This window comes from Salmo salar, chromosome 05 (genome assembly GCF_965601325.2).
Source record: "Salmo salar chromosome 05, fSalSal1, whole genome shotgun sequence".
Classification (NCBI taxonomy): Eukaryota; Metazoa; Chordata; class Actinopteri; order Salmoniformes; family Salmonidae; genus Salmo; species Salmo salar.
Genome location: NC_138295.1, coordinates 63,580,282 through 63,602,415, shown reverse-complemented (window position 1 = coordinate 63,602,415; position 22,134 = coordinate 63,580,282). Strand labels below are relative to the sequence as shown.

Genomic DNA, 22,134 nt, shown 5'->3' with positions numbered 1-22,134 from the left:
AGGGCACACACTTAATGTGTTGTGAAATGTGCCTTCATTTTCCTCAACCCCAGAAAGAGTAGCTGCAAGGCAGCAGCTAATGGAATCCATAATAAAAAATTAAAAAATACAATACAAACCTCTGAAATCATTTTTTTTTTTCATTTAGCTTTAAATTACTTCACCAATCAGGGCGAATATAGAAGGGCAATCTTTGGTTGTTTACATGCGCGATTGACAGAAAGTGTAGGGTGCCAGATACAACAGAATTTTTGCGGGAGGGAGAGAGCGAGAGAGGGTGGAGGAGCCGAGGAGGAGGTTTAGCTTGAAAGGAAAGGGAAAGGGAAAGGGGGATACCTAGTCAGTTGTACAACTGAAAGCACTGGTCATGTTGTTATGACATGCATTATCTGAATTAGGCCCATAGAATTATACCTATGGAGGGGTGGCTTCTATGGAGGAACATTGAATGTCTTTGAACTTCAGATATTTGGTTTAACGTTGGACCAAAGCTAGCCAGGTGGCTAACAAAATTGTGTGTGCAGAGGGGCACCAGAATAAAAAAACAACTTGTCTTACCTTTTTGTAGTTAATAAATCCAATGTGGAAACTGATAACTATAGTATCCTTAACTAGCATTGAAAAGTTAATCCATTCTTCTGTAATTAAAAATCTCTCTCTAATTTCTGAATCACGCTTGTAACATCAGTAGGCTAGAGTAGCCTATGCTTCAGAGGGGGAGGGGCAGGAAGCCTACACATGCATGCATGCACACACCAACACACACACGTAAAGGTTTTCAACTGGCAGGCAGACACTGGAATAAGTTTCTGAATGAAAGAGTGAGGGCCTTGCATTGGTAGTTTTACGCTGCAGCAGGTTTACAGGTTTACGCTGCAGCAGCAAATTGACATCTGGATTAATTTCGTGACGAGATGTCAACTTGTCAGAGTGTGTGTGTCTGGGGATGGCTACTCGCAGGTGTAATGAACATGATGGGAGACAGAGAGCTGGTTTCAAGCGCAGGGCACAGCAGGTGTTTATTGTAAAGGACCACAGGAGGAGTCAGGTTGCTGGGTCCAGGGGCAGGCAGAAGGTCATACACAGAGGGTCCAACAAGGCAACAGTACAGGCAGGGAAAAGGCTAGTAACGTTGTCTGGGAGATCAGGCAACAGGTTGATAACAGGAAATCCGATAGGCTAAAGTACAGACAGGGAATAGGCAAAAGGCATCATTAGTGAGGCACAGGAGAATTAAATTACAGGGAAAAACAGAGCACCGACTAGACGTGTGTCACAAAACAAACAATACCTCACAGTGATAGGGGGCAAAGAACTGAACTAAATAGTGTATGATAATGACATACAGGTGTGTGAACAGGTGATCAGAATTAAGGTGATTGGGATCTGGAGAGTGAGCTGCGTTCAGGGGATCTAGGTGTTTGAGAGTGTAAGCTGGAAAGTGGGCTGGAAAGTGAGCTGCGTTCAGGGGATCTACGTGTTTGAGAGTGAGAGTTGGAAGCAGACTTTACAGCAGGGAGCAGAGGCAAACTGAGGTGTGTGTGTACTGTAGGTGTACTGTATAATGTAAAATGAAACAACTCATATTTGAGTGTATATCGCAGAAAAATTGTGATTCATATACAGGAGCTGTCAGCAGTGTTCTGGCACTATACACACCATTATTTGTATATACATGTATATTTAGATATATGACATGGGGGGGATTATTATGTGTTTGTAAATTTTTTATTGCTTGGTATTACTGCACTGTTTGAGCTAGAAACACAAGCCTTTCACTGCACCTGTGATAACATCTGAAAATCTGTGTCTGCGATCAATAAACTTTCATTTGGATTTGATTTTGAACAAACGGCACACACACACGCACACACGCACGCACACACACACACACACACACCCTGGTTCAGTATAATTTCTCAGACAGACGAGAGAGGTGTGAGGAGGTGCTTAGGAGACAGATACAAACAAACAAACAAGCACGCACATTGTTTGGAGAGTTTTCAGTGGGAGATAAGCCTCCTGCTTGTTGGACTGACTGATCAGCTTACAAACTTCTTCAGGCTAGGGTCTATTTTTCTCAATTTCCGCCTGACTGACGTGCCCAAAGCATACTGCCTGTTGCTCAGGCATGAAACCAGGATATGCATATAATTGGTACCATTGAAAAGAAAACACTCTGAAGTTTGAAGAAAGTTTAAAATAATGTAGGAGACAATAACACAATAGATATGGTAGGAGAAAATCCAAAGAAAAACCAACCAGAATATTTTTTGTATGTCACTTGAGAGCCAATGCTCTTCCAATGGAACGTATAGGAACATTTTTTAATCTAGCTCAGAGTATGCAATTCCTATGGCTTCCACTGGGTGTGAGTAGTCTTTGTTCAACATTTCAGGCTTGTTAATTTCAAAACGAGGAAGAATAATGAGTTTTGATACAGGGACACAGACTTGGAAATCAGTGTATGCGCTCGCGACGAAGACAACACACACCTGTTAATATCATTTTCCTATTGAACATACTTCTTTCTGTATGAAATATTATAGTTTAATTACATTTTAGGGTATGTGAGGATTAAATTGAAACGGATTTTGACTTGGTTAAACAAAGTTTAGTGGTAGCTTTTTGGATTCCTTTCTCTGCATTTGGAATGAGTGGATCACTCAAATCGATGGCGCCAACTAAACAGACTTTTTGGGATATAATGAAGGATTTTATCTAACAAAACGACACTACATGTTGTAGTTGGGACCCTTTGGATTACAAATCAGAGGAAGATTTTCAAAAAGTAAGTGAATATTTCATCGCTATTTGTGAATTTATGAAACCTGTGCCGGTGGAAAAATATTTTGTGGGGCACTGTCCTCAAATAATCACATGGCATGCTTTCGCTGTAAAGCCTACTGTAAATCGGACAGTGCAGTTAGATTAACAAGAATTTAAACTTTTAACCGATATAAGACACTTGTATGTACCTAAATATTTCATATCCATAATGTTTATGATTATTTATTTGAATTGGGCGGCCTCCAGTTTCACCGGAAGTTGTCCCGCTAGCGGGACCCCTAGCCTTAATTAAAGGAGAATTTACACCCAAAACTATGTTGTTTGATGATGTTTCCACTTACAGTGTACCTGAACTGTTGCCAAGCAACCAATGTAGGTATTTTCAGTAGCCTCTCATTAGCTTAGCATACTAACTTGAGTGTCCAAAGAAATCCATGAGCAGATGTTAAAGCCCCAAACCACCTTGAAGTTATTTCTGTCCAAGTTCTATCACCATATTATTATGTGGCCAGATTTGCTCAATCACTTCAATGGACACATTTCTGCTGATGTTCCACTTGGGAGAGATGCCTAGCTCAGAGGAAGAGGGTGAAATGTCAAAACAGCATAGAAAGAGGTGATTTGACTTTACCAAGCGTGGCCATATGCTAAGTGATTACTTTCCAAAACCCGGACTCAAAAATATCATAATAATTTCTCTCTTCTGAGGGCTTTCACACTCACTCACTCACTAACACACACACAAATGTATATATGCACACACTCACTCACACACACACAAACATGCAAGTGTACACACTCACTCACACACACTCAAGTGCACAAAAATGCACACATACACCCACATACAGTACACACACACCTTTTTATAACTCTGCATGTTCGAGCATCTAAAGATTAGTGTCACTTTGACATTTTCACTGCTCTAATATTACCTTAACACAAACACCCCCCGCTCTACTACTCCCTCCCTCCCTTTGTGTTGTCCTCCATCACCACCCCTCCTTCCCTCCCTCCCTCCTTTTCTCTTTTCCTTGGCTCAAGCATATTACTGAGGAAATTGGGGCCGATGGAGTCTGTCACTGTATGACCTAGAGCTTACAGAAGAAAATGAGAGAGAGTAAGAAAGAGGGGGAAGAGGGGAGGGAAACGGAGACGGGTGCGGAAATGTAGAGGAAACAGGCAGAGGTAATGGGAAGAGGAGCGGGAAACAGAGGGACAGAATGGGAAGAAATGGAGAAAGGGGCACAGAGAGAGAGGGAACACAAGAGAGAGGGAGAGAGAAACTCAAATTAAATTCCCATCATGTCAGGGTAGAGCAGGATTCAGTAGTGTTTATTGGCAGCTCCTAGCCTCAGGGAAATTACATTCTGCTGCAGAGCGTGAACACACTGACACACCCCCACCCACACACCCACACACCCACACACACACACACACACACACACACACACACACACACACACAGATAGACAGCTGTTTGTGTCCTAAGGGGTGCCCGCTGAGGAAACCCACTCACGTCAAGTCACTCTAGACGCATGACTGGGTATGTGTGTGAGGGGGTGGGTGGGTGAGAATTTTTTGATTGTATCCTAGGCTGGCCCATGTCTCCTCTCTTAGATCAAAATCAACCACACCAACAGAAGTCTGTTTTAACGTAGTGACATGAAGATCTAATGTAGCGTTATGAAAGTTTAACGTAGTGTTATGAAGGATGAAATTGTCCCACTCCATCCTGCTGCTTTCCATGAACCCCACTAAGGACAGAACATCTGGAGTTGACATCTGTGACAGCATAACTAACATCTCTCTTTCCCTCTTTCTACACCTTCTCTCTTTATCTCTCTCTCTCGCGATCTCTATCTCTCTCTCCACAAATGTTCTCTCTCTGTCCCTCTGTCTCTCTCTCTTTCGCTCTCTCTCTCTCTCTCTCTAGGATCATGGTGAGAGTGCAGCAGGTACAGTGGAGGATGATGGGAAGTCGAGTTTCTTCTGTCAGCTGTGTGAGAAACAGTACCTGAGACACCAGGAGTATGACAACCACATCAACTCCTACGACCACGCACACAGACAGGTAACAAACACACACAAAAACAAAAGCACAAACACGCAAAACCTCCCCTCACACACACGCAGACCAAGTCTTCCAGTCTCGTCCTACACAGAGAAACGTAAAATAAACATAAAGCTGTTGCTTAGTTGTCATTGTTCTGAACATGAATTACAGCAGCCCAGAGTTAAGGCTTTGTTGTTGCCAGCGGCAAAGACATGAAACAAGCTATAGGAGCAGCAGAGAGACTTTAGCCATGGGCATTGTACCCACACATATGCACGCACGCACACACACACACACACACACACACACACACACACACACACACACACACACACACACACAGACACGGACACATACCAGTTTTCGAGCTGTAATGTAGAGACTAGTGAATGTAGCCTATTTGTGCTGGCTGTTATGTTTGTGATTCAGAGGCTGCCGCTATAAAGACACGTCTGTTCTTCCTGTCAGGGGTAGTGAAATAAACATGTTGGGATTGTATAACACTACAGAAACACATTACACACGGATTACGTACTGTTGTTCTTTTATGCCGCGACCGTTTGTGGTAGATGGTGGCATTCTGTCATTGCACCACACTATCACAAGGAGGGTTAGAATGCTGATATATTGGTAATCTAAACTGTGGCAATTAATGGAGGCGTTTTCAGTCTGAGAGTCTCCTCTGGCACTAGAGTCCTGCATCAGGCAACAACAACAAAAACTGTCGGTGGTCCTGGAGTTAAGAGAGAACTTGAGTAAATACAATGGGGGAATTTCACTTGACATGTGGACTGAAAATTTTCCCAAAAATAGGCATGGTGGGCTTTTGGTTTCTTTTCCTCTAAAAACAGAAATAAATCATTCTAAATAACAAACTGGCTTTATTTACAAATTAGTAAGAATGTCTCACCCCATGTTCAAGAATGTATTTTTTTCCAATTTATTCAGATTACAATTGCTCACTTTCAGTTATTTGAAATTAAATAATCTCCAAAATATCATTTTTTTTAAACAAAGCGATTATTATTATTATTATTAACCATGCATTATAATTATATAAAAGCCCCTTCGATATTCTCACAGACCAGATTTGCCCTAATGAAAAATGCCCCTTAGATATTAATTTAGAATCCTCCAATCCTCTAAACGTAATTCTTGGCGGAGAGTCACGTCATTGGCGAAGAGTCAGGCGGCATTGGCAGAGTTGAAGAGGGCGAGGAACGAGATGGAGTCACAATCCATGTCAGGCAAACATGCAGATGATTATTTCAACTACATTATAGTTGCAACAAGTTTGATCGGGTTTAAATCATGAAACCTACATGTAGAGATTTAAAAACAATATTTGTAGATATACTGTAGACCTAGCGTAGGCGACATGAGCCTAACTAGTGTTGAGTACTGTGCTGTTAAAAGTGTTGTAGGTCTTGTTTATTTAAATTTATTTTACTACATAAAGGTCTACTTACCGTGCTGGCGTCTTGACCCAGTTTATGCCCTCATTTGCATTGCAAACCATAACAAATTACTATGGGAATAAATGGAAGAGGTAGGTGGAAGGGGGAAAATGTAAGGAACTTCTCTGTTGGCCCTGGAGGCCTTTTGAAAACATGTTTTCACAAGGGCTATTAGCAGGATAATAGACACAATGTGGTCCCAAAAACACCTCTCTGACATAGGGTCCAGCATATCTCTTGATGATGATCGGCTCGGGCCGATTCCGGTGGGAGTTATCTGGCCCAAATGTATTACTTGGTGCTCGGGCCGATTGTGGCTACTCTCAGGCAGATGATTTATATAATTAAAATGTAATTATTTATTTATATTTCCATATTTTCTCATTGTATCTGTGATCCAAAAAATGTATTAACATTTAAATTAAATTATTTAAGAGTCCTGTTTAAGTAGTATTTTAGATACTTTGTGCAAGGCAATTGATCAGAATTAAAAACTTAGTGGATGGGCCACCCGAGTGACGCAGCGGTCTAAGACACTGCATCGCAGTGCAAACTGCGTTGCTACAGATGCTGGTTCGATACCCGTGCCGGCCGTGACCGGGAGACCCATGAGGCGACGCACAATTGGCCCACCAGGGGAGGGTTTGGCCGGCCGGGCAGTGGGATTTTGGTTTCTCTCCATCTAAAAACAGGGAGAGAAAACAAGCGTAGCAGGCTGTTCTGCAAATAACATTTCTAGGATGGGCTATTAGCAGGACAATAGTCTCTTCACCCATCGAATCCCCGAGCTGACAAGGTAAAAATCTGTCGTTCTGCCCCTGAACAAGGCAGTTAACCCACTATTACTAGGCCATTATTGAAAATAAGAATTTGTTCTTAACTGACTTGCCTAGTTAAATAAAGGAAATATATATATTTTTTTATAGCATCAGCATTTGTTGGTTCAATTACAGGCTCAAAATGGCCAGAAACAAAGTACCTTCTTCTGGAACTCGTCAGTCTATTCTTGTTCTGAGAAATTAAGGCTATTTCATGTGAGGAATTGCCAAGAAACTGAAACAACACTGTGTACTACTCCCTTCACAGAACAGCGCAAACTGGCTCTAACCAGAATAGAAAGAGGAGTGGGATACCCCAGTGCACAACTGAGCAAGAGGACAAGTACATTAGCGTGTCTAGTTTGAGAAACAGATGCCTCACAAGTCCTCAACGGGCAGCTTTATTAAATAGCACCCTCAAAACACCAGTCTCAACATCAACAGTGAAGAGGCGACTCCGGGATGCTGGCCTTCTAGGCAGAGTTGTAAAGAAAAAGCCATATCTCAGACTGGCCAATAAAAATAAAAGATTAAGATGGGCAAAAGAACACAGACACTGGACAGAGGAACTCTGCCAAGAAGGCCAGCATCCCGGAGTCGCCTCTTCACTGTTGAAGTTGAGACATTATCCTTCCTCTCCACTCCTTACCTCTTATTTTCTAGTTCTTTTTTCCAGGTCTATGGTGCTGGAGGGAATAGCAGCTGTTTTACGGGATCCTGACCAATTGTGCTATTTTGTGTATTTTTTTGCGCTGATCTTAACTTTTTATGTACATAATGTTTCCACCATCATTTCCTATGACTGAAAAGAGCTTTTGGATATCAGAACAATGATCACTAGCATCAATTTGGATGAGGATTTCTACTTCAATGAGTCGGGTCGAATGACATACTGCTCATCCCGGACCAGGCCCAAATCCTGACACTCAAAAATGGAAGAGGCGGTGTTATAAAGGCCAGCATGCGGGATACCTGACAAGACTACATCGGTGAGTGGGTAAACCACCTCTTCCCTCGAAAGTACAATCACTGGAGAATAAACTGGAGGAGCTCCTTTCAAGACTATCTTATCAACGTGATCTGAAGAACTGTAATATCCTATGTTTCTCTGAGTTGTGGCTGGACATGGAAAATATAAATCTAGCTGTTTTTTATATACATCGGAAGGACAGAACTGCAGCGTGGGATATGTGTGTGTGTGTGTGTGTGTGTGTGTGTGTGTGTGTGTGTGTGTGTGTGTGTGTGTGTGTGTGTGTGTGTGTGTGTGTGTGTGTGTGTGTGTGTGTGTGTGTGTGTGTGTGTGTGTGTTCCTGGATAAGCAGGATGAACTTATCTGACATTGATTAGCAGCCACGGGAGGTGTGATAGTGAGAGTGTGCATGAATAAATGCATGCTCATTTGAGTGTATCAAGATGTGCCCTTAGGGTTTACTGTGTGTGTGTGATTTCATGATAGCAAGAGAGGAGAGTGAGAGGGGAGGGGTAGAAGGAGTACGGAGGGAAGGAGAGAGGGAGAAAGACGGAAGAGAGGAGGGAAGGTTTGACTGAACTACATGTCAGGCAGAGATGCCGGAAATAATCAGCTGTTGGGATAGATAGTTAGCGGCTAGATAAAATGATAGATCTATTGTTAGATCAAATGGAGACTCCTAGATGGTAAGTTAGGTGTAAATATGATCAACTAATGAGAGCGAGAGAGAGCGAGAGAAAGAGAGAGAGAGAGAGAGAGGGGGAGAGAGGGGGAAGGAGCGAGGGAGATAGGGAAAGAGGGAGGGGAGACAGGAGAGGAGAAAGAGGCTGATAGAATAGAGGAGAGTGATGCAGCTATTGTCAGACACCTTACATCCCTCTACAGCCTGAAGACAGACACACTGACACACACACACACCACACACACATATATATACCTCTACCTGCCAAGCGCAGATAAAGGCAGGATGAAAAATGATTAACAAAGGAAGGAAAGAGAGAAAGACTGTCACGCCCTGGCCATAGAGAGCCCTTGTTTCTCTATGGTGTAGTAGGTCAGGGCATGACTAGGGGGTAGTCTAGTTTAATATTTCTATGTTGTGTTTTAGTTTATATTTTTTATGTTGGTGTTTTGTATGATTCCCAATTAGAGGTAGCTGGTAATCGTTGTCTCTAATTGGGGATCATATTTAAGTAGATATTTTTCCCACCTGTGTTTGTGGGATATTGTTTTGTGTTTGTGCCTGTGCACCACGTAGTCACGTTTAGCTGTTCGTTTATTTGATTTATTTGTTTTTGCTTGAAGTTTCACTTTGGAATAAAGATGCGGAACTCTACACACGCTGCGCCTTGGTCCCGTTCTTACGACAACCGTGACAGAGACATTTATCACTATTTCCCTGAAAGAGCTGGCACGCCTGAAGGAGCAGACTGATGGAGAGGAGCCCCACTCAGTAATCTGTTTCTCAGTGCTGATGATACAGAGATGGTGCCTGTTGTGATCTTAGGAGTTCCAGGTTCAGTTCTAGAGGGTTCTAGGGAGTTAGAGGTGAGTTCCAGAGCAGTTCTAGATGATTCTAAGCTAGAGGGATTTTAGGTTCTTCCAATGCAGTTCCTGTAGTGCTGTTTATGCTATATTCTATCAGTGGTCTGTAGTTTCTATTAGTAACATCATCTCCCTGCCATACTCCAGTCAATGTCTTCAATGTAAGATTTCAATAAGCAGACTTATCACTGAGATTCGCGTAATGGAGTAAGTTTCCTAAATGATCCTCTTATGATGAAGTCCATATTAATGTGACAGATGGTTGCTGGCATTTAGGCTGATGATTGAAGGGTTGATACACTGCAACCGTCTGAGAGATGACAATCTGACAGACTGCAACACTCATCATCATTAGGCTTATAACACTGTCAGTACTCAATCATCACCATTCTCCCTGTCATACAGTTTCTATGGCAGAGCATGTAGAAACAACATGTTTCTCTCCATCAGAGTTGAATGAGTCTGTTGACACACACTTTTGATTGATAGACAATTCTCACTCAGAGATGGTTCTTCCCACAGATAGAGGGAGCTGAAATAGAGTTTCCACACAACGCGCACACACACACACACACACACACACACACACACACACACACACACACACACACACACACACACACACACACACACACACACACACACACACACACACACACACACACACACACACACACACACACACACACACACACACACACACACACACATTGACCCTCTCCTCTCCTCCCTGTAGAGACTGAAGGAGTTGAAGCAGAGGGAGTTTGCTCGGAACGTTGCGTCTAAGTCGTGGAAGGACGACCGCAAGCAGGAGAGAGCTCTGAGACGCCTGCACCAACTAGCACTGCTACGACAACAGACACACAGGTAAGACGGTATGTGTGTGTAGAGACCTGCTTTCCAAGCGCACTGCAGGGAAATCTCTATGATAGACACATACTGTCCACATACGCTCACGTGCATACACTCTGTCAGTTTCTCTATTCCTCAGAGTGATGGATGTAAGAGCTGGCCTAGATACTGTAAGCACAGGCTGAGTTAATATAACATGAACACTCACAGTAAACTGCATAATATGGACAGTGTTTCACATTTTCACAATTGAATATTTATTATGTTCTCTGCTATCCTCTCGTCTCCACCTCTCCTCTCCTTTGCACCAGGGTACCAGGCCAGGTTGTTAGGTTTCAAGGGACAGTGAGAGCTGAGATCCAGCATTCAGAGAGACCCTGTGGAGAGAGAGACTACAGACCAGGGGACCACTATGTCCCCTTGACCCAAACAGGGTTAATCCAAACCACAGGGAACTCCCAGCGACCCGCTGTTACCCTACCTCTAACCCAGCCCCAGACCATCCCGCTCAGCCTCCAGGGAAAGGACTCCCCCCATCTCCAGACCAAGCCTCTCTCCCCCTCCCAGCCCCAGCAGCCAGAGGATCCTACCCACATACCCATCTTCCCTGGAGGGCCCTTCCAAGCCTCCCCACCCCTAGCCTTGCATTCCAGATGTGGACCTTCTATGGAGGATCCCCAGCCTCGCCTGAACAGCTCTCCCCAGGACCCTGCCTTTCCGTGGGGCAGAGACAGAGGAAGGGTGGGGGTCTCCTTCTGTTTCTCCAGGAGGGGCCCGAGGCTAGAGCCATCTGCCTCTGTCTTCTCAGACCAGCAAGAGGAGGAGGGGAGAGGAGGAGGAGGGGGGCAGATGAAGGGAAGGGGAAGAGATGAACTATGGCTGCGTCACCCAGACAACCTGTTAATAGGGCAACCAACCAACAGCCTTCACCCCGGAAACAAGACAGAACCCTCAGGCGGGGAAGAGGGGGAGGAGAGAAGAGAGAAGAGAGGAGGGGAGGAGAGAGACAGGTTCTCTGCTAGCCATGACCCAGGCTGTCCTACTCGCAACGCCAGACTGAGAGTAACAGACCAGAGCCCTGAACACGGGACAGCAGATAAGAGGGAGGAGGGGGAAGAGAGGGAGGAGAGGAACAGGGGTACAGAGCACAGACAACAGGGCCATGAGGTGAATCAGACTCCTATGTCTGACTCCTATCTCCATGTGGTTGCCAGAGACGGATCCACCCGTCTGAGATGGCCAGTAGAACTGCTGCAGTTTACCACAGCCAAACCCCACCTCTCCTACAGCTGTAAGCCCACACACTGGCAACCCCACACCAACCCACTACACTGTAACCCTGAACACAACCACAACCACTGTCAAACCAAGTCACACTGTAACCACTCAGCAAGCCAGCAGGAGACAGAGACACACACAGAGGAGTCTGACTCCCTCATGTTCTCTAGCTCCCAGCCTCCTCCTCAGGACACAGAAAATGTAGAATCCAATACAGATCTATATACAGAGACAGGTGGGACAGATGAGGGAGCCACACACTCATTATCCTGTCACGTTGTAGAGAAGACAGAAGCACATGGAGTGACAGCAGCCTTCCAGGCAGAAGCAACAGTGCCAGAGAGTGGAGGTGAATCTGGGTTCAGATGGCACCACCCCCTCTTCGGGAATGGTGACCCCCTTCGCGGTGACAACACTCACACAAACCCCCACAATCCCCAAAGAGGCAGATTAGGACGACATGTGAGACAGGAGAGAGATCGAGCCGTCAGAACCCCCAGGCCTAAATTAGAGGCTGTCATCCAGCCTTGCGCTGCCGTTTGTGTGTGTGCAAGCGAGGTTAGATGTGTGTGTACGCATACTGCCAGCTCACGCACACACTCCGTGGGTGGTTCAGTAAGCACTCCGACAGATGTGTCATGCCGAAATTTAAACGACAGCACAAAGAAGAAGAGGAGGAGAGGGGAAAGGTATAATGGGACTTCAAACAAGTGCGAAGGAGAGCGGCAGCGTCTTAGGAGCGTCATAACCTCTGTTTCCACCTGGTGGGGCGGAAAGAGGAGATGTGACGGAGACAGAGGGAGAGAAGGAGACAGGGAAATAGAGCGGGAGGGAGAGACAGGTGGAAAGAGGAGAAGAAAGGCAGGGGGAAAGAGGAGGAGGGGGAAGAGAAGGAGGGGTGGGACTCTGTGCCTGGTGGGGGAGTGTGACGCTGAGTCTGTGCCCTGCTCTGACAGACAGAGGCCTCACAGGAGTCAAGGTAGAGACCAACATTACTATAACGCTGCCTCCCAGTTCAACCCAGCACCAAGAGTCACAGAGAGGACAGAGTACTACAGCACAGAGTCTCAGCTGTATAGAGAGATAGAGAGAGAGAGATATGGAGAGGTGGAGAGAGGAGAAAGGCAGGGATGGCCTTTCTACTGGAGTTCAGACTCCTCTCTGTGTTCTACTTCCGGGTCGCCCTGGGTAAAGGCTCACAACCTCCCAGTGGCATATGGTGGTCTCCACGGTTGCAGCGGGGGCTACCCAGTCTACAGTCGCCATGACAACATCCCTGGTAGCAATATTTCCTGTAGCCCAGTGAGGAAGAGTAAATACATCCACAGAAACAGGAAATACATGAGTAGGAAGTGGTCAGAGAGTGAGGAGTGGGAAAGAACAGAGAGTGGAAGGAGGGAGAGCTGGGATGGAGGGAGTAGAGGCTGTCGGGAAAGTGGTAGGGAGAGAGGGAACAGGGATTGGGGGAGTAGGAGGCAGGGTTGGGTAAGCAGGTTATCCAGCCCTGGAGGAGTCAGTGGAGGGGGCTGGCAGGGGTCTCTCTCGACCCCCAGTCACAGAACTCTGGAGGTTTTCAGGGGATGGAGGTCTAGTCCTGGGGAGGGAGAAGTCTGGAACAGAGGACCAGGGGACTCAAGCCCAGACAGATGTACCTGGGGCAACAGTGACAGTTGGGAGGACAGGGGGACATACTGCAGGGAGGACAGATACAGCTGGGATGACAACTGGGAGAGACAGAGGTCCACTGAAGGTAGAGAGAGCTGGAGCAGGTGGGAGAAGGGATCACAACCTAGCCCCAGCCCCAGACCTGATAGTTTTAGCTGGGACTGGGCAACCAGATGCCCTGACCATAGACACAGCCCCTGTCCTGGTTCCCAGTCTGTTCCCAGTGTGCAGGTTACCAAATGCCCCATCTCCAGCCCCAGCCCCTGGCCTGATTCTAGCCCTGACTGGCTGCCCCGACAGCCCAGCCCTGGCTTCTGTAGCAGCAGCACCAGTGTGTCAGACCTGAGTGGGCGGTGGAGTAGCTTTAGTACCCACTCAAGACTCAACCTGACTGGGAGAAAAACAACAGGGGTGCCCAGGCGAGCACCATGTCCCTCACCCACCAAGGAGAAACACCAAGCACCCAGCCTCAAACCTACTCCTCCTAGACCTCTGCCCAGCACTGATACCACCCATCCACAGGACAGGAGCCCCAACCCCACAGCACAGCCTACATGTCTCTCAGACAGAGAGCCCAAAGCCCCCCCAAAGCCCAGAGAGGGGAACCCCAGCAGAACTATGCTACTGCCTCTTATCGGGAAACTACCAGCAATCAGGAGAGGAATTAGGAGACGAGGGGCAGAAAGAGAGAGGGAGGGCCCTGACCAAACAGAGAAACAGGACCACAATCAAGACCAGGATCAGACACAGGACCAGGACCACAACCAAGGGAAGGAGAGTATGAAGAACGGAGCGGTCCAAAGTGGTCGACCGTGCCCTCAACCCCTCTTGTCTCAGAGCCCTGAGAAAACTGGAGAGGACACGTCCTGTCCTTCCCTGACATCACATCCTGCTGTGACCTCATATCCTGCCATAACTTTACCTCACAGGGGTCAGTGGTCACAAGGCCCCTCCCCTCCTCTGGCTCAACAGCCAATCAGCTTCAGCGCTGAAGAGATGGACAAGTATCGCTGTCTGCAGGAGCAGGCACGAGAGCACATGCAGAGACTGCTACAGGGGACAGAGACACACACACCGGCACACACACACCATACCCCCTCCCCAGAGCCATACACACACCCCACACTCACTCATACACATGTGGCACAGACTCAAGAGAAAAACACACACTCCACTTTCCTAAATACCTCTCTAAAGCTAGACGCACACCCCGTACAAACACAGCTCTTACAGACACACTCTACCCCCAGTCTCCCCCCTCCTCATCCTCCTGTCCCCATACCGCAGCCTCTAATGACCCACCCTCCTCCACCCACCCAACATCATTACATTCTACAACACACAGCGTTCAGTATGGCACTCTCGTCACCCTCCTCTACCTCTTCCTCTCTCGCCCCCCACACCTCACCCCCTCATCACCTGCCCCTCCTACACCTCCCTCTCCCCCATCCCCACCCCTCTCCATTCTCCATCTCCTCTATCTTTCCCTCCATCCTACTCTCCCATCCTCCTCTACATCTCCTCCCTCCCTCCCCTGCCTTCCACCCCTCTCCCCTCACCGCTCTCTCTACCCTCACACTGCCACCGCCGAGACCGTCGTATCCAGAAAGACTTTGGTCATTGAGGTTTCAACAGAAAGCATTATGATGCTCTCTGATGACATCACATAGTAATACAATGCATTGTTAACTCCTGGACAATAATGTCCCATACAGTATAACAATCCACAGAATTTTCAGAATTTTTGTGTATGTGTGTGTGTGTCTGTATATTATGTTTTTGTATGAGTGCATGCGTGTGTGCGCATGTCGTCACTGTCGGATGAAAACCTTTTAACTCTATTTTTGCCAATTTTCATGTTTATACATGTGTTGGAAGCATTAGCTCCCCTCAATGTACTCTGAACATTTCATGACTTTAGAAACAAGAAAATGTATTCAACATAGCTTCTGTAGTTTCATAATTGTATGTTTCCATCCCTCCCTGTTCAAGTATGAATCAAGGGAAAACGTGCACCTACTAAGACTAGCTGGCTTTCTCTCATCTCTTTCTTCCTCTCTGAATGTTAGGCATACTGGCTGTCTTTAGAAGTACCGTCATACTGGCTGTCTTTAGAAGTACCGTCATACTGGCTGTCTTTAGAAGTACCGTCATACTGGCTGTCTTTAGAAGTACCGTCATACTGGCTGTCTTTAGAAGTACCGTCATACTGGCTGTCTTTTGAAGTACCGTCATACTGGCTGTCTTTAGAAGTACCGTCATACTGGCTGTCTTTAGAAGTACCGTCATACTGGCTGTCTTTAGAAGTACCGTCATACTGGCTGTCTTTAGAAGTACCGTCATACTGGCTGTCTTTTGAAGTACCGTCATACTGGCTGTCTTTTGAAGTACCGTCATACTGGCTGTCTTTTGAAGTACTGTCATACTGGCTGTCTTTTGAAGTACCGTCATACTGGCTGTCTTTTGAAGTACCGTCATACTGGCTGTCTTTTGAAGTACCGTAACACCTGAGAGAGAGAAAGAGCGACAGACAGATGCCCAGGCCGTGAGCAGAGCAATAGGCCCAACCCCCACTCCTACACCCGCCCAAGCCCCATTCAGCGACCAAAGAGGCATGTATCAGGTGCCCAGTATGTTCTGCTCACAACTATTAGTCTGAGGCGTAACCACACAAAGCACAACACTGGACACTATGGAACACAAAGCTTTTCTTATATCATGCTAGAATATCCAAGGTCTGAGGTCATCTGCCTTTGGCCTAAAGAGCAGGAACCCAGACTTCACCAAAGACATCAGAAATACAGACATTGTCATCCTACAAGAAACATGGTATAGAGACAGAGCCACTGGTTACCCTCTAGGTTACAGAGAACTGGTAATCCCATCCACCAAACTACCAGGAGTAAAAAAGGGAAGAGACTCAGGGAGTATGCTAATTGGGTGTAAATCAGACCTAGCCCACTCTATTGAATTAATCAAAACAGGAGCATTTTACATCTGGTTTGAAATAACAGAAGAATGTCCTCCAGTGTGCTACTTGTATACCCCCACTAGCTTCCCCATGCTTTAATGACAACAGCTTCTCCATCCTAGAGGGGGAGATCAACCATTTTCATGTTCTAGTCTGTGATGACCTCAAACACCAGAACCAGTCAGAGACCTGACACTCTCAGCACACAGGGGGACAAACACCTACCTGAAAGTGACAGCATTCCCTCCCCAATATGCCCCGCTAGACACAACTACGACAAAACAACCAACAAAAACGGGTCACAAATCCTGCAACTCTATCGCACGCTGGGTCTGATAGGTTTCGAGGGGACTCCTTCGGTAGGTACACTTACAGCTCATCCCTTGGCAATAGTACTGTAGACTACTTTATTACCGAACACAACCCAGAGTCTCAGAGCGTTCAAAGTCAGCCCACTGCCACCCCTATCAGATCATAGCAAAATTACAGTCTACTTGAACAGAGCAATACTCAACATGAGGCATCAAAGCCGAACAAACTGCATGCCATTACGAAATGTTATAGATGGAAGGAAAGTAGGGTCGAAACCTACCAAAAAACAATTGGCAAACAAAAATGTAATCCCTCTTAGACAACTTCCTGGACAAAACATTTCACTGCAATAGTGAAGGTGTAAACCTGTAGTAGAAAGCATAAACTGTATATTTGACCTTTCAGCTTCCCTATCAAATATAACAATTCCAAGCAGACAGCCTAAGAAAATTAACAACAATGACAAATGATTTTGATGAAGAATGTAAAAACCTAAGAAAGACATTTTGAAACCTATCCGTTCAAAAACAGAGACCCAGAAAACCTGAGCCTACGTCTTCACTTTGGTGAAACATTAAAACACTACAGAAATATACTAAGGCAAAAGAAGGGACAGCACATCAGCAGTCAGCTCAAAGTAATTGAAGAATACATAGAATCAAACCACTTCTGGGGACAACATAGCCCCACTTTCTTCAACATATATATCAATGAATTGCCGAGGGCACTAGATCAGTCTGTAGCACCCGGCATTACCCTACTATACTCTGAAGTCAAATGCCTACTGTTTACAGATGATCTGGTGCTTCTGTCACCAACCAAGGCAGGACTACAGCAGCACCAAGATCTTCTGCACAGATTCTGTCAGACCTGGGCCTTGACAGTGAATCTCAGTAAGACAAAAATAATGGTGTCCAACAAATTCAAATTCTATCTAGACACCATTGCCCTCGAGCACACAGAGAACTATACCTACCTCAGCCTAAACATCAGCACCACAGGTACCTTCCACAAAGCTGTGAATGATCTGAGAGACAAGGCAAGAAGGGCCTTCTAGGCCATCAAAAGGAACATAACATTCGACATCCCAATTAGGATCTGGCTAAAAATACTGGAAGCTGTTATAGAACCAATTGCCCTCTATGGTTGTGAGGTCTGGGGTCCACTTACCAACCAAAGAAAGTCACAAAATGGGACACGCACCAAATCAAATTGAAACTCTGCTTGGAGAATTCTGCAAATACATTATTTGTGTACAACGTAAAATCCAAACTAATGCATTCAGAGCAGAATTAGGACGATACCCGCTAATTATCAAAATCCAGAAAAGAGACGTTATGTTATGTTGTACAACCACCTAAAAGGAAGCAACACCCAAACCTTCCATAACAGAGCCATCACCTACAGAGAGATTAACATAGAGAAGAGTCCCCTCAGCCAGCTTGTTCTGGGGCTCTGTTCACAAACAAAAACAGACCCCACAGAGCCCCAGGACAGCAACACAATTAGACCCAAAAAACAGAGCAAACTGGAATGCTACCTTTCCCTAAAAAAATTATATACAGTGGCAGAATACCTGATGACTGTGCACTGGCATAATGCAATTTCTCTGGACCCCCCCAAAGGTCGAGTTTGCAACTGACCTGTATATCTTACCTGAACGTGCATGACGTGAGCCATTCCTCGCAGCTTGGATAGAAAGTTGTTTTGTGTAAAACCTGTTTATTAATGCCAATCTCTCTTTTTTTCTATGTAGAGGCCTATAGTAGCTACAAAATGCGGCTGCGTCGGCTTGCATTTTTGTGTGCAAATGTTCTCACCACGGCCTGTAGGTCCAGGTTACAGACCCGACTGTTTTCTATACTGAGTATTGACAACCCAGACAGTTTTTTCCGCGACATTGTGCATTTTATGTCCATTGCACTGCACACAATTTAAACTTAGTCTTGAATGGTGCATAGCAAGATATACCAGAGATAAGGGACTGTTAATAAAAGCAAACACACAACTCAAATGACGGTTCACCAGAATGAACAAAATCAAGAACGCAAGAACTGTTTGTCCACTAAAGATATCGGTTTGCATCTGCCAATTTACTGGCTGTCCAGTATACAGACAACATGTCCCAGCGCTTCCTCGGCCTACAATTAAGGTGAATGCGAGAGACTCAATTAAAGACATTGCAGAACTGCTATATTTGAAGCACCACTCCTTTCTTCCCAGTTTCCCTGATGTTGCTACGGCAATCAAGTTGTTTATAACCATCCTGTAAATGTCACTTCTGTGAAGAGATCGTTTTCTAAACTAAAACTCATAAAGACCTAACTAAGAAGAGTTAGGCTCTTGGTCTGACATGCACTTTTGAACACCTAAGTAAGCTCCACTCATGGCACTGGCGCCGTCGTAGTTCTGACCAGGCATTTGCTCACCAATATCCCCTTAATTTCAATCAGTTTAATGATTTATTTTTCAAGGCCTGAGGGACTTTGATCAGTCACATTATTGAAGCCCAATAAACAAATACTTAGCTTCCTAGTATATATGGACATTTAAAAGGTTTATGAATTTCTTTTTGGAGGGTTACCGTGAAAATGATTTATTAAATAAAATAAAAATAGACCAATGTCAGACAGGCGCATGGCCCCCCATGGGGCTGTGGGGATATCCAGTACGCCAGTGCCATGGTGACTAACCCAAACTTAAGAAAAGCCTTGACTATTTACAGACTCCATGAGCCTTGTTGCTGAGAGAGGCTGCCATTGGCAGAGAGAGAGAAGAAAGTCTATGTGCCCATTGTCCACCCAACGAGGTGGAAACTAAGCTGCACTTCCTAACCTCCTGCCAAGTATGAACATATTAGAGACACATATTTCCCTCAGATCACACAGACCAAGAAAGAATTTGAAAACCAATCCAATATTGACAAACTCCCGTATTTGTCAAAATACCACAGTGTGCAATCACAGCGGCCAAATGTGTGACCTATTGCCACAAGAAAAGGGCAATCAGTGTAGCACAAACCCCTTTGTAAATACAACCAATATTTGTTTACTTCCCCTTACCATTCATATTACAACTATTTGCACACTGTTACAACACTATACCTAGCTAATAATATAACATTTGAGATGTCTTTATCCTTTTGAAACGTTTGTGTTTGTAATGTTAACTGTTAATTTCTGATTGCATATATCACTTTTGTTTATTGTTTTTCACTTGCTTTGGCAATATAAACATGGTGTTTCCCGTGCCCATAAATCCCCTTTGAATTGAATTGAATTGAGAGAGAGAAAGAGAGAGAGAGAGAAAGAACAGAGCGAGAGAGAAAGAAGAGAAAGCGCGAGGGAGAGAGAGAGCGCTCGAGGGATATAGGGAGAGAAAGGGAGGTGAGAAATAGAGGGAGAGAGAGATAGAGAGTAGAGATCAAGAAAAAGTAAGGGCCATCATCTCCGTTTCGTACAGGTTAGTTAAGCATTTGTACAAAAAGGCATCAATCACATTAAAAGCTGGAAATACTGTAACTTAAAACATAAAGACTGTATCATCCCTGGGACAACACACACACATAAAATGGAATGCAGGAAAATGTAATAACATGTTTCCATATATCTGGTGTACAATGTCATGTAAATATATCTGCGCTGCTGAGGGGTAGAGAGACAGAGACTGACTGCATTATACAACCATGGGACAATAAAATTACTTTACAGAAACAATTTCCCTGTCTGCTTATTTCACATGCTATGCTCTTTGTTTTGTTTTTTGCTCAATGTCTGCTCTCACACACAACCATACACAAACATGCACGCATGGGCACACATAAACATGCACACATACACACACACTATCTCAGTTCAGGTCCAGATGGCGTATATTGAGTAGATTACCCAGAGTGTTTTGAGAGATTTGATTGATTTGGCCTCTGTGAGATTATAGACCTCCAGGGGAGGAGTCAGGAGACTCCTGCTAGGGATGACACACACACACACACACACACACACACACACACACACACACACACACACACACACACACACACACCTACAGTACCAGTCAAAAGTTTGGACACACCTACTCAAGGGTTTTTCTTTATTTAAAAAATGTTCAACATTGTAGAATAATAGTGAAGACATCAAAACTTTGAAATAACACATATGGAATCATGTAGTAACCAAAAAGATGTTAAACAAATCAAAATATATTTTATATTTTGGATTCTTCAAAGTAGCCACCCCTTGTCTTGATGACATCTTTGCACACTCTTGGCATTCTCTCAACCAGCTTCACATGGAATGCTTTTCCAACAGTCTTGAAGGAGTTCCTACATATGCTGAGCACTTGTTGGCTGCTTTTCCTTTACTCCATGGTCCAACTCATCCCAAACCATCTCAATTGGGTTGAGGTCAGGTGATTGTGGAGGCCAGGTCATCTGATGCAGCACTCCATCACTCTCCATCTTGGTCAAATAGCCCTTACACAGCCTGGAGGTGTGTTTTGGGTCATTTTCCTGTTGAAAAACAAATAATAGTCCCACTAAGCCCAAACCAGATGGGATGGCGTATAGCTGCAGAATGATGTGGTAGCCATGCTGGTTAACTGTGCCTTGAATCATAAATAAATCACTGACAGTGTCACCAGCAAAGCACCCCCACACCATCACACCTCCTCTTCCATGCTTCACAGTGGGAACCACACAAGCGGGGATCTGCGTCTTACAATGACACGGTGGTTGGAACCAAAAATCTCAAATTTGGACTCATCAGACCAAAGAACAGATTTCCACCAGTCTAATGTCCATTGCTCGTGTTTCTTGGCACAAGCAAGTCTATTTTTCTTATTGGTGTCCTTTAGTAGTGGTTTCTTTGCAGCAATTCAACCATAAAGGCCTGATTCAGGCAGTCTCCTCTGAACAGTTGATGTTGAGATGTGTCTGTGACTTGAACTCTGTGAAGCATTTATTTGGGCTGCAATCTGAGGAGCAGTTAACTCTAATGAACTTATCCTCTGCAGCAGAGTTAACTCTCGGTCTTTCTTTCCATTGGTGGTTCTCATGAGAGCCAGTTTCATCGCTTGATGGTTTTTGCCAGTGTACTTGAAGAAAAATGTTCCGTATTGACTGACATGAACATTGACATGAAGGTCTTAAAGTAATGATGAACTGTCGTTTCTCTTTGCTTATATGAGCTGTTCTTGCCATAATATGGAGTTGGTGTTTTACCAAATAGGGCTGTCTTCTGTATACCACCCCTACCTTGTCACAACACAACTGATTGGCTCAAACGCATTAAGAAGGAAAGAAATTCCACAAATTAACTTTTACTGTATACACTCATACGTGTGTAAGGATGGGGAACCAAGCATACTACTAAAGACTCAATAATTGGAGCTCAAGCCTTCTCTCTCCTCCCTATGACCCCTAA

At 45.0% G+C, this 22,134-nt stretch overlaps 1 protein-coding gene across 1 annotated transcript in view; it reads left to right on the top strand.

Annotated features, from left to right (window-relative positions):
* Positions 1 to 20,430, top strand: part of LOC123743136 (uncharacterized) — a 60,962-nt gene extending 40,532 nt beyond the window's left edge. Inside the window, exons 2-4 of the mRNA XM_045718529.2 lie at positions 4,727 to 4,864; positions 10,373 to 10,503; positions 10,800 to 20,430. Of these exons, the coding sequence (XP_045574485.2) occupies positions 4,727 to 4,864; positions 10,373 to 10,503; positions 10,800 to 15,078 (4,548 nt within the window). The 3' untranslated portion in view covers positions 15,079 to 20,430. The remainder of the gene's footprint in view (positions 1 to 4,726; positions 4,865 to 10,372; positions 10,504 to 10,799) is intronic.
* Positions 20,431 to 22,134: the final 1,704 nt, after the last annotated feature.